Source organism: Arvicanthis niloticus, chromosome 5, assembly GCF_011762505.2.
Source record: "Arvicanthis niloticus isolate mArvNil1 chromosome 5, mArvNil1.pat.X, whole genome shotgun sequence".
Lineage (NCBI taxonomy): Eukaryota > Metazoa > Chordata > Mammalia > Rodentia > Muridae > Arvicanthis > Arvicanthis niloticus.
In genome coordinates, this window is record NC_047662.1 from 36,594,931 (window position 1) to 36,612,567 (window position 17,637).

General features: G+C 39.2%; 1 protein-coding gene across 3 annotated transcripts in view; it reads right to left on the reverse strand.

Annotated features, from left to right (window-relative positions):
• The window catches only part of Gpbp1l1 (GC-rich promoter binding protein 1 like 1), a 37,963-nt gene extending 20,522 nt beyond the window's left edge, over positions 1–17,441 (reverse strand). Inside the window, exons 1-6 of one of the 3 annotated variants that reach the window (XM_076934396.1) lie at positions 17,298–17,437; positions 15,420–15,569; positions 6,194–7,215; positions 5,219–5,331; positions 2,856–2,985; positions 1,825–2,111 (exon numbers count right to left, since the gene is read on the reverse strand). In XM_076934396.1, the coding sequence (XP_076790511.1) occupies positions 1,825–2,111; positions 2,856–2,985; positions 5,219–5,278 (477 nt within the window). In that variant the 5' untranslated portion in view covers positions 5,279–5,331; positions 6,194–7,215; positions 15,420–15,569; positions 17,298–17,437. Of the gene's footprint in view, positions 1–1,824; positions 2,112–2,855; positions 2,986–5,218; positions 5,332–6,193; positions 7,216–15,419; positions 15,570–16,853; positions 16,988–17,297 lie in introns of those variants that run through there. The other 2 variants (XM_034503745.2, XM_034503746.2) reach the window with 2 other exon arrangements.
• Between the last annotated feature and the right edge of the window lie 196 nt (positions 17,442–17,637).

Sequence of the window (17,637 nt, forward strand, 5' to 3'; positions counted from 1 at the left end):
GGATAGAGTAGTTGGGAGATGCTCAGCAAATGGCCTAAGCTTTAAAATATTAATGATTCCATTATTATTTATATCAGTGATGGGCCTGATCAAATCCCATCATATTTGGCACCTAAAGTTGATTGCCAAATATACCATATGTTTAACATTTATCTCTTTTGTTAACATCTTTTCTGATTGTCTGAACCTTATTCTCTAGTAATTTTGTCAGAAAATCACAAAGAATATCTTGAGTCTTCATTTTGTTTCAGTCTGTTTTTGGCAAACGTGTACATGTATCCTTGTATACAAACAAAGAAGCCAGAAGCTGACAGTGGTTCCTCTGTTGCTCTATCACTTAACCAGGAGTAATCTGTTTACGTTACACTGGCTGGTTAGTAACCAGTGTGGAGCTCTGTTCTCCACACCCACCATCAAGCTAGGGTCACACAGAAGGACAACTCTATGTCTCTTGTGTGGGTGATGGGAATCCAGACTCAGGTCATCACTATTGCACAGCACACATCTGCCTCCCTCCTCTCCTAACACTCTTAGCTGTCTCTCATGCACCATATCTATGTCTTAAATAGTAATGTTTGACTGTGACCTTTTAACAGAGAATAAATTTTAACAGTGTGGCTTGTGTTTTCTTTCCTTGAGAACTCTGTTTACTAATTTTACTTCTCTGTTGGACAAAGCTCTGTTGTCAAAGTGTATCTGATTTTATTCTTTCCGTTCAAACCTAGTATCTTCAACACTGGTAATATTGTTTTGTTTTTAACTTATAGTTTCTATTTCAAAAAAAATTTCTCAACATTTAAGCTCCTGCTTAGAATTGGTTTTCTTGATAGTGTCCTATTATATTCGGCCTTAATCTTTTTGGTCAAAGTTCTTTTTCTAAAATTTTCATGCCTAATTTTGTCACTTACAAAAAAATTCCTCTTTTTATCTAATTCCTGACCATATTAGCATTCATTTTCTTTGTTTTTCTTATTTAATCTTCATTGTTTCTGAAATCTCTCATTATTAATATTAAGAATGCTACATTTCGCTGGGCAGTGGTGGCGCATGCCTTTAATCCCAGCACTTGGGAGGCAGAGGCAGGTGGATTTCTGAGTTTGAGGCCAGCCTGGTCTACAGAGTGAGTTCCAGAGCAGCCAGAATTTGTGTTCTGAGTTCAATCCCTGAAACTCAGGTGACGGTGGAAGAACTAACTACAAATCTGTATTGAGACCTGATGGACTACTGCATGCATGCCCATAAACATATATAATGTGTGCATTCACAGGCTCACGATACTATAAATAATTTTTTAAGAACGCTCTTGGGATCAGCAAGATTGTTCAGTAGGTAAGGGTCCTTATCATCAAGCCTAATATAACTTATTTTAATTCCTAGGATCCCCATGGTGGAAGGAAAAAACCAACCCCAGCTGTCCTCTGATCTCAACACATGGTCATGCCATAGATGCATTCACACTTATACATATAATAAAGAAAGTAAGTTAAGATACATCCTGAGAATTAAATTTCACTGACTATAATTAACAGCCCAAACAGTTATTTTACAAAGAGCAAAATCTAGGGAAAACAAACTTTTATGATAAAGGTGACTGAACAGACAGAAAAAAATTCACATGAATCCTGAGCTGATCACAATGACACGTCTTTAATTCCAGAACTGTGGAGGCAAAGACAGGAACATCTCCATGAGCTCGAGGTCAGCTTGGTCTACATAGAGAGACCCTATTGCAAATAAATATATTAAATTAATTAGGGTCCTGTGTTTTTTAAAGGACATTATTTGTTTGCTTTTTAACTATGCATTTAAAAGCTTCATACTTACGAAGTCTTCCTCTTCGAACTGCAACTTCTCTACTTTATCCTCTTTTTTTTCTTCCCTAATCTCAGTTGGTGTTTTTTCTTGAAAGGCACAGCCTTTCCGGGAGTGGAAGCTGCCATTCCAGTGTCGGTGGTTTCCTGTGCTACCTCCACTACGTTGGCTCATACCATCATGACCTCGGGAAGAGCCATGCCAACCAGATAGATTCCCTGTGGTTCCAGCATATGCTCCCTTCGAGACACCAGAGTCAACAGAATCATGGCGGAACAGGGAGGGTTGGTGCCAAGAATCTAAAATAGCAAGAGAAAGTAAGGCATTAGTTGTCTGTTTCTTGTAAATAAATTCAGAACTAACTGGGCTATATGCTTCTTGATTTGGTCAAACTTCTTTCCAAAAAGGCTTTAGGAAACATTTTAAATGAGAAATCCACACAAAGAAACCAATAAGTGCACCATTCTTTGTGAGGCCTTCTGGTGCTAGAGCTACTGAGAGAAAGTGTGCATACCACTGAGCCCTTTTAAATTAGTTCTTCAACTGAAAAAATGATTCATAGAAACAGGTATAGAAACTAGATAATGACTATTTCTGAATTATGGGCATATATCTAGCCTGAGTTTAGTGTAAATAACAGTTTACTGCTGTTTTTATTTTGGCCTTAGACATGGTCTCACTATTTATTTAGCTTTGTCTGTCTTGGAAATAGGTAGATTAGCCTAGTCTAAAACTCACAGAGATGCCAGGCAGTGGTGGTGCACGCCTTTAATCCCAGCACTTGGGAGGCAGAGGCAGGTGGATTTCTGAGTTCGAGGCCAGCCTGGTCTACAGAGTGAGTTCCAGGACAGCCAGGACTACACAGAGAAACCCTGTCTCGAAAAACCAAAAAAAAAAAAAAAAAAAACCAACCAAACAAACAAACAAAACCTCACAGAGATATACTTGCCTGTCATCTGAGTTCTGGCGTTAAGTGTTCACTACCATGCCTGGCCCTAAACAGTAGTTTAAATATATCATCACAACAGCTGGATTTAACTCACCTCCTGTAGTCCGCAGAGGTCCATTGTTAAAAAAGCCATCAGAGGAATTATGTCGACGACGGCTTACTCCAAATCTACCTTCTCCACGGGATAGGTGCTCTCCGTGTTTGTCAAAGGTGGCTGTAGATGACTAACATTATAAAGTGTAGAGAGGCAAAGAAGTTTCTTTCAGTTTCTTTCAGTAGCTTATTGGGCTCTAAATCAGTGGTTCAAAAACAAGCAACAGTCTATTCTAGTAGTACAATGTCTATAATACCAGCAATAAGAAGACTGAGATAGCACCACCATGAATTTGAAGCCAGCTACACGGGAGACCCTGTTTCAAAACTAAACAAATACACAAAAAATGTATTATAGATGTGAACTATCATAACCAGTTTACTACAATTTTTGTCTTTTGAGTCGGGGTCTTATTCTGTAACCCAGAACTACCTATATAACCCAGGTTTGCATCAGTTTAGGGATGTTTATATGCATTGTGTGAACATGTGTCTCTGTCCTTCTCTGCCTGCCTAAGGTGCCTTCTGATTGGTTAAAGTAAAAAGCCTATGGCTGATAGCAAAAGGTAGAATAGAAGGTAGGACACCCAGCAAAGAGAGAGGAACTCTAGGAAAATGTCAGAGGTAGGAAGATTAGAGGAAAAGTCAGAGGAAGGAAGACTTGGAAGAAGTTGATGTATGAAACTGAGGAGAGGCAGCTAATCAGCCACAGACATAGAATAGTACCAACAGGTGAATATAAATTAAGAGCACGCTGGGGAGCAGTGAAAGCACTGTAAATAAACACAGGCGACCACATCACTGTTTGGGAGAAAGGACAGGTACAGAAAGGCCCACAGTTATATATCGGACTCACGGCAATCTTCCTGCCTCAGCTTTTAGAGTACTCTGATTACAGCCAAAATCCACCACTAACGTGTTACCATGGTTTTAAAATACTTCTAAACATTATTTCATATTTGTGGCAATAGTGTAATTTTCGTATCAGCCCCATTTAATTATTTATTCATGAGAGGGGAAAATTCAGGGAGATTAAGTCTTTAAACTTACATAAACAAAAGAAAGAAGCTTTTAAATGATCATAGATTAATTCTAATATTCCTATTTCATAAATTTTTATACTAAACCTCTTTTCGGGATGTGTATGTGAGTGGGTATCTGGGCAACTGTGAGTATACAGAGGCCTGAAGTTGACATAATATGTATCTTCTACTTTGCTTTCCTCTATACTTTATTTACCAATGCAGGAACTATCACTGAACCTACAGTTTGCTTACTCAGCTGGGATCCTGTTTCTGTTTCCCTAGTGTTGGTGTTAACACTGGAATTACTGGTGGGTTGCTGCACCTTCCAGGTTTTAATAAAGGTGGGGCAAACTTTGATTGTCATGCTTGTGCAGCAAACACTTTACAAACAGTCTTCTCCCCAGGTTTCTATATATTCGTTATTTGTAAGTGGAACTGATGGTTGATTTGTCAACTTCACTAGAGTATGAAATGTCTAAAGATGCATATACTGAATATGATTATGAGGTTGTTGCCAAAGAAGGGTCAGGGCAGAGACCCGCCCTGAGTTTTTCTGGAACTATCTATATAAATATGAGAAGGCACAAGCAAAGCACTCACTGACTAGCATTAGACCTTCCTTAAATGGAACCTTTTTGGGTTTATGTGCTGACAACAGAAAAAAACCAAGATTCCATATTTCCTTAGCCTGTAAACACAGACTTGTACCAGTCATTTTTTAAAGACCTTCAAGGGCATTTGCACATCTATGTACATATACCTTTAGAAACATAGACACATTGGCATTAAGGTACATATTAATGTACCGAACCCAGGGCCTTGTGCTTGCTAGGCATTCGGTCTACCACTGAGCTAAATAAATCCCCAACCCCCATACACTTTCTTCTTAAAAGACATTTTTAGATTTATTTTACATGTATAAGTATCTTGCCTGAATGTTATGTATCTATGTGTACCATATGCAGGCCTGGTGCCCAAAAAGATCAAAAAAGGGAGTCAGATCCCCTGGAACTGAAGTTATAGATGGTTCTGAGCCACCCTGTGGATTCTGGGTGTCAAACCTGTGTCCTCTGCAAGACTACAGAATGATCTTAACTGTTCTTGGCATCTCTCCAGCCCCAATTATTGATATGCTCTTAAGGGAATGGGAAATCTATGAATACGTTTGAAATCCCAAGGAAAAGTAGGACATACATGAAAAATAAAACACAACTCTCTCCTCAAAATAACCAAAGCAAGATCAGCAACACAGCCTGAAACACAAAACAGAAACCACACACCACTCAAGATGGATAGAACTGGTATGTTTGGGTAGTTACCAAAGGAATGAAGACAGTACCTTAGCTGACTGTGGCGTTGAGAAATTTAGCCAAGCAGGAACAAAGTCATGCTGCGCCATTTAGGTCCAGTGTCTTTTCAGCAAGATGAGGCATCCAACCTCATGGCCAGGATCTAAACAAGAACACAAATCACACATGATTCTAACAGTATGACAACAGGATGTAAAGGAGTCTATGATTAACCTATAGTCTTCCTTTACAAAAGATTTAAACCCTGAAAACTTTCCACAGACTACTTTTCAAGATTCCAAATCTCGGGAATTCTAAATGACACAAATATGATGGAAATAAAGAAAGTTACAGGAAGGAAGCAAATGCATTCTTGAGATTTACCTAAAAAACAAAACAAAAACACCTACAATAGATACATATAGAACACTGGTTCTCAACCTGTGGGACAAGACCTCATTTGTGGTCAAGAGACACTTTCACAGGGGTCTCATCAGATATTTATAATTCATAACAGCAGCAAAATTACATTTTATACAATTTATAATTCATTACAATTTATAATAATTATAAAAATAATTTTATGATCAGCAATCACAACATGAGGAACTGTATTAAAGGGATGAAGAATTAAGAAGGTTACTGATATAATAAGCATTAAGTGCCAGGCGGTGGTGGCGAACGCCTTTAATCCCAGCACTTGGGAGGCAGAGGCAGGCGGATTTCTGAGTTCGAGGCCAGCCTGGTCTAAAGAGTGAGTTCCAGGACAGCCAGGACTACACAGAGAAACCCTGTCTCAAAAAAAGTATGTCACTACTATAGAACCTCTCAAGCACTTTTTCATTTATCTTAGGAACATTTTCTTATGTATCAACTTGTATCAGTTTTCCTGAAATTCACTGATGTACCTGAATTACTGATATTCTCTGAAAACTAAATATTTCACAGCACAACAAAACATATTTTTTTTATGACATATAACCCATGTATGTTTTCTCCACAAGTTAAGACACAAGAATATTTACCCTCAGAGTGTCACCTCTGTGGTCCTGTATCCAAAGTTGCCACCTGTATCTTCTACGAGGTTTTCTCGTAAAAAGGGTGCTCAAATAGCCTGGCCAGCAGCACGCCTTGTGATGAAGCACAAAGAAGCCCAGCTCTGTGTGGCCCACCCTCTTAATCCTCTCAATTGCTCATGCTGAATACCTAGTTCCTGACACTTTTCCAAAGGGGGAAGGGGAAGGGGAAGGGGGAAGGGGAACATAAAAAGTTATTTGTTACATTTAAAAAAGGGGGGAAAGGGGGAAAAGCTATGTCTATGTTCACCTCATTCAACTTCTTTGAGTAATGGCACTATAATGTTGCTTAAATATGCAAACCATGGACATCTGCACAGTGAGTACAAACACTGTTCATAACAAGGTCATGGCTAGAAAGACAAGTGGTCTACGTGTGGGCAAGAAATGTCATCAAGGTGACAGGTCAAAAATGTAATTGTAAAGCACTGTAAGAGAGCTTCTGTGCAATCAATTCCAGTGGCAAAATATCCACAACAAAAGCTTTTAAAACACAGATCTCATTATCTTATACAACTGCTTAAAGCAGTGTGTAGATCTATATGCTTTTATCAGTTTTAACCTTCAAAATCTAAAGATGTAAGGAGTCTTGTTTTGTTTTTTGAAAAAGGAATCCAACAGAAACTTGATATAGTTTTTCTGCCACAGAATAGCAGCTTTCAAGGCAGATTTCTTGGTATAAAGCTCCTAAATATATATTCAATTTCTTTGGTCTTTACTATTTATACATTCAAAGCAAAATTATAAAGTAGAAAAGATAAGGGTCAAGGAGAAAGAGAATTCCAAAATGAGGTCTTCTTCTTATTAATCTTCTGTATTTCACTTGTTCTCCTCCTTCCCCAAAACCGAACTGCGCTTCCAGCAGTGATGTGAAGAATCTTCTATTGCTTTATTGAAGAAATCACTATCTAATTTGGGTCCATCTCCATCATTACTCAAACATTAAAAAGGCCACTTGAGTCTGCCAATCTCTGAGGGAAAGAAAATAAAAGAAAACACATAATTAGAAGAGGCAAAACCAGTCACACCTAACTGCTAATGAATATCAATCAAAGCAAGACCTTGAGAGTAAATTCCTTAAATTCAATTTAGGTATTAATTTGTCACTGCCTACAATAACATAGCTACAAGTCTTTTTGTTGTAGAGACAAGAAAATTACTATGCTTCCCTGGTTGTCCCTGACCCAACAGCCTCCTACCTCAGTCTTCTAAGCAGCTAAAAACAACAGGCATATCACATCACACCTAACCTTTTTAAGTCCTTTAAAGATTTTATACATCTCGCTTGACCATAGATTTAACAAAACAAACAAACAAACCAAACCACCCATTGGTATTCAGAAATGCCAATTACTGGGTCTTTTTACATTTACACTTTCATCTTACCAAATTGGCCAAACCACATAGGAAACACTGCCAATGTCATCACTATCTAATTATTATGTATTATCCAACGGTAGATCATTAAGACAATCTGTCGCCTCATTTATTTATACTGTACATATTTTTAGATAATTATCAGTTTAGAGACAAATAAAGCTCTTTCTGATCTAACTTGATATGAACTAAGAGGACTCAAATGTTTGCCCAATTCTCAACATTTCTTCCAGGAGTTATTTTTTGATAGAAGAATTTGTATCTTTGGGCAGGTTCTGGTCTGCTGACAAATCTGCATTACTGTGTTAAGTTCATGGACTACAAAATACCAAGTTCATGACAATAAACATATCTGTGAAGAAATGCCTCTGCCTCCCAAGTGCTGGGAATAAAGGTGAATGCCACCACTGTCCAGCAATCTAGTTTTTTTTTTTTTTAAATCAGGACTGTTTATAAGACAAAATTTAAGGGAAAACCATACTAAACTTTTTAGTGTTCCAGACCAGCCGGGGCAACATAGTAGGACCTAGCTCAAAAAAACTCTTAAAAGTTTTATTATTTTTAATTATATGTATATGAATTTAGAAGTAAGAGATTTTGATCACCCAGAACTGAAGTCACAAATACTCTGTGAGCTGCCTGAGATAGCTGCTGGGAACTGAACTCTTGGCCTTATAAAAAGCTCTCAGGCTGAGCAGTGGTGGCACATGCCCTTAATCCCAGCACTTGGGAGGCAGAGGCAGGCGGATTTCTGAGTTCGAGGCCAGCCTGGTCTACAGAGTGAGTTCCAGGACAGCCAGGGCTACACAGAGAAACACTGTCTCAAAAAAAAAAAAAAACAAAAAAAACAAAACAAACAAACAAACAAACAAAAAACCCCAAACACAAAACCAAACTAAAACAACACACACACACACACACACACACACACACACAAAACCAAAAAACCAAAAAACAAAAAAATAAACAAAAAAACGAGCTCTTAATCACTGAGCCATTGCTCCCTCCTGGGACAATAAGCCAGAGTAATTCTTTATTTTGTAAGTTGCTTTCTAATCATAGCAACAAAAAAGTAACTGATATAGGGAGGAAGGGGAGGAGAAGAAGGTAATGGGGAGACAAATATTGTATGTCTTCTCTCATATGGGAAATCTACATTTAAACATGGAGGACATAAAATAAAGGAGAATTTGGGAGGGAAGATTAGTAGGAAAGGGTAAAAGAGTGTGATAAGGTCAAATGTAACTAAAGTACAATTGTAAACATAAGAATGTCATCATAAAACCTGTATTTTGTGTACTTGTAAAAAAATAACCTGCCAGAAGTGGTGGTGCATGCCTTTAATCCTAGTACTCAGGAGGCAGAGGCAGGAGAATCTCTGTGAGCTCCAAGACAGTCAAAGCCATAGACCCTGGCTCAAAACAAAACACCGCCCCCCCCCCCAAACTACCATAAATAGAAGTAATGAAACTGGGGCCAAGAGATGGTTAGACAGTTAATATTAATAGCTCCCGTTGCCCTTCCAGAGGACTTGGGTTCAATTCCCAGCACCCACATGGCAGCTCACACCTGTCTTTAACTCCTGTTCCAGGAGATCTGACACTCTCTTCCAGATGTACCTGCAGGTAAAACACCAATGCACATAAAATAAAAATAAGTAAATTCTTTTTTTCTTTTCTTATTGGATATTATATTTACACTTCAGATTTTATCCCCTAACCCCATGTAAATTCTTAAAAAAAAAAAAAATAAACATATTAGAGAAAGCAAATTCTACAAATCAAGGCCCTTAGCTGAAAACAAAAAGAAACCAAATTTAGGTAACTTAACTAGGAAAGGAATTTATCAAACCACCACTGAAGTTCTGAGAACTAGGAGACTTTGATTTGGCAAATATATAAAACAACAACAGAAACTAAGCAGTGGAAACCAATGTCATAGTCACAACACAGGGAAGAGCTGGCTTAGGAAACTGCTACACCTAGCAATGGAACAACTGCCAAAGGAATGAATTCTCAACTGTCTTTACTTCTTTGTAGCTCACTGGCACAGCTTGGGTACGCATATTCATGTACACAGCCTCTTCAGCACTGTCTCCCAGTAAAATTAATAAAATGCCAATATAAAGGGGGCTAGATAATAAAAGTTAAGATAAATTCTACCAGAGCACAGACTATCAAACAGAGAAGCATACTTATTACTAGACACAATCTGAGCATTACTGTTGGTTTTTAAAGATTCAGATCATTAAGGGTGCTATATTTAGGCAGGATCATGAAACATGTTTTTCTGTTCGTGGTAGTTGGCTTTTCTTTAAAATTATTTTTGTGTATGAGTGTCTGTATTTATGTGCATCATGCGCTTGTGTGGTATACTTGCAGTTCAGAATTGGGCATCAGATCCCTAGAACCATAATTGCAGACAGTTGTGATCCACCATATGGTTGTTGGGAACCAAACCTGGGTCCTCTGCAAAAGCAACAACTGTTTTTTTTTTTTTTCTTTCTTGTTTTTGTTTTTATTTTACTTATGAGCACACTGTAACTGTCTTCAGACACACCAGAAGAGGGCATCCAATCTCATTACGGATGGTTGTGAGCCACCATGTGGTCGCTGGGATTTGAACTCAGGACCTCTGGAAGAGCAGTCAGTGCTCTTAACCGCTGAGCCATGTCTCCAGCCCCCAACAACTGTTCTTCACTGCTGAGCCCCAGCCCTGTTTGCTTTTAGTCCAGGCTGGCCTCCAACTAACTCACTATGCATGAGGCAGAGGATGACTGTGAACCCAGTCCTATTGCCTCCTCATCCCCAAGGGCTAGGATTACAGGAGTGAGTTACCTACTATGCTGTTTATGAAATTTTAAGGTTATTCACTTTTCTTTTTATTTTACAATGCTGGAAAATTAACTCAGGATCAAGAATTCTATGTTAAATCCTTAATGTCTAAATATTAAAACCCCAAGATTCTAAAACCAGAAAAAAAAATTGTTTTTTTTTTTTACATCTGCTCCAAAAGTCACTACACTAAACATGTTACAAACAAGTTATTCAGTAAAGATCACTATTTTTTTCTTCACTCAAGTATGGTGGCTCATGCCTGTAGTTCTAGCACTAAAGAAGATGGATTATAAAAGAGTCCTGGGCCAGCCTAAACTACAGAGACCCTGTTTATCTGAAAAAAAAAAATAAATAAAAGGAGCTAACTTTTATCAATAATTTCAAACTGCACTGACTCTGAAAAGGTCTATTTATGTAAAAAAAATTTTTTTAACCACCTCATGTGGATTTTTCTTAGAATTTTAGAATTACTTCTAGAAATTATTTTCAAACAACCAATTCCTAAAAAGTCCTCTGACCTTCACAAGAGCACTGTGACACATACACTATAAAACATTTACTTAAAAAAAAAAAAATCTCTTCTCAAGAAGACATGTGGCTCAGCTCAAAGTCTTCTTTAGCATGCACAAAGCCCTGAGACTGGAGAAGACTTGGCCCACCAAATGGATGCTGGGAACCGAAACTGGGTCCTCTGCAAAGGCAGTAAGTTCTCTTAACCACTGAGTCAACTCTCCAAATGTCCAACAAAGGGCCAGGAGGCTGGCTCAGTGCTCACCAGCACCTGTTGGAAAAGTCCCACAATCTGAGCTCCATCCAGGGGACCCATATGCTAGAAACAAACAACTACTCCAAAAACTGTTCTCTGACCTCAACATATGTACTAAGGTATGCATACGTCCACACAAATAAATATGAAAAAATAATTAGAGTTCAATGTGCCAGGTGTAATGGCATATGCTTTTAATCCTGGCACTGGAGAGACAAAGGCAGGCTATGGATAGTTAAGACCCTGTCTCAAAAAATAAAATAAAATAAAATAATGGAGTCTAATATAAAATCGTTTTCCTTTTAGCACTTATTTAAAATAGATATTAATAGAGCTTGATTTCCAGTAATTACAAGGAAGCTCACTACTGCCTGTAACTCCAGTTCCAAGGGATTTGAAGCCCTCTTCTGGTCTCCAAAAACACTCACATTTATACACTCATAGAAACAAATAAGTAAAAATCTTTAAAAGGGACTTAAAATAGATGTTAATTATTCTATATATGTATCTACAGATACCAAGAAAGTCAATGAAAATTTAAACTTTTAAATACAAACAAGGTTTTCAAGTCAAATGTAAAGTACAGCCGACCTTAAACCTTATGTTCAATACTGTTTCCAGTCCAGTGATTTGGCTTTTAGTCTTAATAACAAAGCAAAGAAGGCTGATTGTTCACAGAAAAGGAAGATAAACTTACCGAGGATTTTAAAATCAGTTTCCGTAAGAAAGACTACTAGGCTAATGGTGTGTAACTCACTGGTAGTAACGTCATGTACAAAGCCCTGGGCCAGATCCTGAGAACCAGCACCATGTTCCATCATCCCACCTTCCCTCAAAAAGGAAATTATAGCTATGCTGTTATCCTGTACTTTTATACTTCAGCTGGCAAACTGTAAAGTCTTCTTTTGTTGTGGAAATAACTGCTTTATGATCTACAAGATACTCCTAGCCACCAGTACATGGAAATCTGCACTCACAGTACAACTTCCAATGTTTTGCTGAAAAATGTTTGCCAAACAACCAGTTATAAGCTGATGATTGCTTTGGTAGAGGAATATAAAGGAATAGTTGCCTTTCTATAACTTTATTGTATTTAAAATCACCTATAAAATTCAACTCATGTTATATTAGGTAATGAATGAACTTTACAATTAAAGTAAAGTTCATTCTGGGCAGAAGATGTTCTTCTCTTATAAAACCATTGATAGTATCTTGAGTGTGGGTAGTTTTGTTTGAGGCAAAGTGCAGTAGCAGACAGAAATCACTGGGTATGATTTAACAGTCATTTGAGGTGTTAGATCTCAAGCATAAACAAAAACAAGCTAAATTCTAGACAACACCAATTATGACGACTTACAGCATAAATATTTTCTTACCTGTATACCAAGATCCTCCCACAACACAAATTCAAATGTGGCTTTTCTTTTTGAAAGAAAGACAGACAGAAAGACCTGTGTATTCCTATGAATGCAGGTGAGCACATGCCACTGCACATTGGAGCTAAGAGGACAATCTCCAATATCAGTCCATGTCTTCCCTTGTCTGAGACAGGGTCTTATTTGCTGCTGCACATGCCAGGTTAGGTCCATGTGCTTCCAGGGATTCTCCTATCTCTGCTTGCACAGGAGTTCTATAGATAGAAATCTAAGTCCTCATGCTTATGAGGCAAGTCTTTATGCCCCAGCCATCTCCCTGGCTCAAATTTGCCCTTCTTTTCTTTTTTAATCACACAGCATGAGTGTGAAGGTCAAAGAACAATTTACTGGAGTCAATTCTCTCCTAACCACCATGTGGGTCTCAGGGATCAAGCTCAGATCCTCTCAGGCTTGGGCAGCAAATAACTTTACCCAACTGAGCTATATTGCCTGCCCTAAATTTTGCCTTTCTATAAACCATTTTTGAGGGGTTGGAGATTTAGCTCAGTGGTAAAGCGCAAGGCCCTGGGTTCAGTCCTCAGCTCTGGGGGGGAAAAAAAGACAAAATAATCCATTTTTGTTAGGATGCCTTAAAACGGCTCACGCCCCTTAATGTTACAACAGTTTAACTTCATGTTTAAAAGCAGTCAGGACTGGGGATGGGGGGGGGGGGGTGGGCCAGTATAACCTCCATCTCTGAAAAACTAAACAAAAAAAATCAACTAAGGTTGATGTGGCACAGACGCTTAACTTAAGCACTAGGAAGACAGAAGCAGGGAGATCTCTATTGAGTTTGACGCAACTATATCTACACAACAAATTCCAGGCTAATCATGGCTACAAAGTAAAACACAACAGAACAAAAAACTTCAACCAACCACATAAGAACAAAATCAATCTCTCTCTCTCTCTCTCTCTCTCTCTCTCTCTCTCTCTCTCACACACACACACACACACACACACACACACACACACACACACACACACACACAAAGAGACAGCACTCCAGATAAAGGCAGCAGTCTACTTAGGTTTGTCTACTAGTCAAATGAGTCTCACCATTTTTCTCAACTACAAAGTAAAGGAAAAAAAAACCATCTGAGTAGCAAAGCATGATGTCACACACATGCAATCATAGCTACCTGAAAGGAGGCAAAGCAGGAGGTTCACAGCTCAAGGCCTGCCATGACAACTTAGTAAGACCTGGTCTTAAATAACAACACTAGCTGGAGAGATGGCTCAGCAGTTAAGAGCTCTGACACTGCTCTTCCAGAGGTCCTGAGTTCAATTTCCAGCAACAATAGGGTGGCTCACAATTATATGTAATGGGATCCAATGCCCCCCCTCTAAGTGTATGTGTGTGTATACATATATATATATATATAAACACACATATACACACATATATACATATACACGTATATATGTGTATATATACATACACACACATATAGAAAGAGAGAGAGAGAGAGAGAGAGAGAGAGAGGGGGGGGGGGAGGGGGAGAGAGAGAGGAATTGTGCACATGGGAGCTGGACAGTGGCAGTACACACTGTTGATCCCAGCACCTGGGAAGCAGAGGCAGATCTCTGAGTTTAATGCCAGCAGTTTACAAAGTTCCAGGACAGTCAGGGCTAGCTTGAAAAAACCATAAACAAACAAACAAAAAGGGCTGGAGATTTGGTTCAGTGGTTAAGACTGCTTGTTCTTTTAGAGAGCCTGAGTTCAATTCCAAGAACCCAAGCTAACAATTGTTTCTAACTCCAGTACCAGGGATCCAAGGCCCAACTCAAACCTCTGAGGAAGCCAGACACACATGTGATGCACACACACACACACAGGCAAAATATTCATGCACATTAATAATAGAATCAATTCTATTATAAAATAAATTATAGGCTGGTGGTATATAGTTTAGTGACAGTAAGTTTTGTAGCATGCACTAAACTGGGTTTAATCCCCCACACTGAAAATAAAAAGTAGCCAAATACAGTGGAGAATGCCTTTAATTTCAGCATAGGAAAGGGAGAAGCAGGTGGATCTCTGTGAGTTCTAGATCAGCATGACTCTCTACACCAGTGGCTGTTAACCTGTAGGTTCAAGGGGTCACATATCAGATGTTTACATTATAATTCCTAACAGCACAAAATATACAGTTATGAAGTAGAAACAAAATAATTTTATGGTGGGAATTCCTTACCACAACATGAGAAACCATATTAAAAGGGTCTCAATATTAGAAGGCTGAGAAACACTGTTCTACATAGTAAGACTGTCTCAAAAAGTGTCTCTATGTATATTGACATACACACACAGATACACAAAAATAAACTCATAGATTTCTTATCATGTATAATGATTGAAATGGTTGAAAAAAAAAAAAAAGCAGACATGGTGTACTCCTTTAATTAATTCTAGCATGCGTAGGCAGGTAGATTCCAGTTCAAGGCCAGCCTGGTCTATAGAGTAAGAGTTCCAGGTCAGCCAGGGTTACACAGAAAAAAAACCCCATCTCGAAAAAACAAACAAAAAGAATTCTGTTAATTCAAAATAAAGGCTTCCCATTCCGTCTCCCAACTTCAAGAATTCTGAAAGCACACTGTCCACAAGCAACCAAAAGAATAGTTAGACCAACAAATAAATGCAAGCCATTTTAGAATACTCAGAAAAAAGGTGAATTTAGTACTGTAAAATAATGTCAAAACAGAAAGCAATTCTAATTTTCAAAAAGAACTTTAAATGATTTTCTTCCAACAAAATAAATAAGTAAATAAATACTTGCTGGGGTTGAAGAGAAGGTTCAGTGGTTAAGAGCACTTGTTGCTCTTCAAGAACACCCAGGTTTGACTCCAGCACTCAAATGGCAGCTCACGACTGTCTATCTAACTCCAGTTTCAGGGGATCCAATATCTTCTTCTGACCTCAATGGGCCCTGCATGTACATTTACACAGGAATACATACAGGCACAATAACCATACACATAAAAAAAGTCCTAGAACAAAAACTTTCCTGTCTAAATGAATTGTATAAAAGTAATTGAAACCAACTCTATGAAAGGTGGCAGTTTATCTTGTGAATGGATCTTCAAAGATACACAATCTGCATTCTATTTTATTTTTTGAATAGACAGAAATTTCAACTCAATCATACCTTTCCAAAAATTAAAATTTGCTATTGTTTCTGTTGCACTTATGGGAGGGTCTTTTTGTTTTGCTTTGTAAGCAAAGATTGTCTTTAGTTAAAAAGAGGGGAGGGAGACACAGTCACCTAGAATTTCACTTCTGAATATATTTTCACTTGCAAAATTGTTTTATTTTGTAACTGCCCAAATTTATGGATTCTGAGGTGAAAAGTACTGTAAAAACCCTGAGACCTCCAGCCGAACAGTAGTGATACAAACCTTTTAATCTCAGGACTCAGGATCTTGAGTTCGAGCCCAGCAAAGACTACAGAATGAGTTCCAGAATAGACAGGACTACACTGAGAAACTCATTTTGAAAACAAACAAACAAACAAACAAACAAAAAACATTCGACCACCAACAAACTACAATTTTCGGTACAATTTCCAGTAGAGGTCTAATACTTTAGTTTTTAATGAGATTTACAGAAGAAAGTGGATTATTACTAAACAAAAAAACATAAACCACCACTAACTTCAGGTTTTCCGGATAACTAAGAGTTATCCAAGGTAAACTAGTCAACACATCATACATGCCAATCTCAGAGGATAAAAGTGGCAGACAAAACAGATACCACAGCACAAATTTCAGAACTATTCACAACTACCAAAAAAACAAAAACAAAAAACCGCACCCATTCTTATGTAAACTTTTGCAGTAAACTTCCTGGCCTCACCTTCGCTTTCACCTACCCTCTCCAAAGACGCCAATTGATAAAAATCCCGAAGAGTTAACGTCCCACAGGGAAAAACGACTGAAATGTTATTATATTTAAGCATTTAAACAGGGTACTTCCCCAGGCTACAGCCATTTTAGATTCAGGATCTTTTTAATTTTATGGGTTGGGGAGATTTAGCATGGAATAAAAAAAGACTAGTTAAGCCATTTCAACCAATCAATTCTCCTCCCTAATGGGACGGAGTTTGGTAAATAACTGGTAAGACAATCTGAAGGAAAAGGTTTCCCTACCCCGGAGAACCGCGACTCTGGGCGTGGAAGTTCCCTTTCCCCTAAATATTCCACATTTGACTTACAAGACTTTTTCCTCGTTAAGTTTCTCTTAACTGGAAAACAGAAGCCTTCGGCTCTTATTTTAAAGAAAGGTAAAATAAAAGAATGAAAACACAGAGTAAACCAAATCACTCAACCACTATCGAGCCGGAACTCTTGGAAAGAAGCCGGAGCCGCAGGTGAGCGTTTCCGACCGGGAACTGAAGTTGAAGTCGGAGAGCTCTGGAACCGCCGCGGCGACGCTAGTGTGCAAGGCTCCTCCCGTTGGGGGGGTGGGGGGGGTAAGAGGACGTTCCAACTAGACGACTCCCAGTTCCTCTCGTCCACCCCGGCAGACCCACACCCAACCACCTGTGCAAGACCTTCTTCCAACTAGTTTTCATAGACGGCCAGTTAGGAAGCCGGCGGAGCCCGTGCCGGGACGACTCGAGGACTCTTTCTGCTCGGTGTCCAGAACCCGCACTCACCCGGCAGCGGCGGGGCTACGGTCAAGGACGACTCGCGGCGTCTGAGGACTCGTCCCCAGCTTCTCCGACCAGCAGAGGTGACTAGCCCAAAACCATAACAAAGCTCTTCCCAAGATGGCTGCCCGGCCCACAAGGCTCAGGAGGGGGCAGAGCGGGTGGAGGAGGAGCGACGACCAGCTGGGCCCTCCCTCTGCCGCTTCGGCCCGCCTCCTTCACGCCCACTAGCAAAGGCGCATGCGCATGCGCGAGGGCCTGCTTCCGTGGCCCCGCCCAGGCGCCCGCGGCTCGCTCCGTAAACGTTGGGATCCTCCCGCAGCGGTTATTTCCCGCCCCGCCCCCC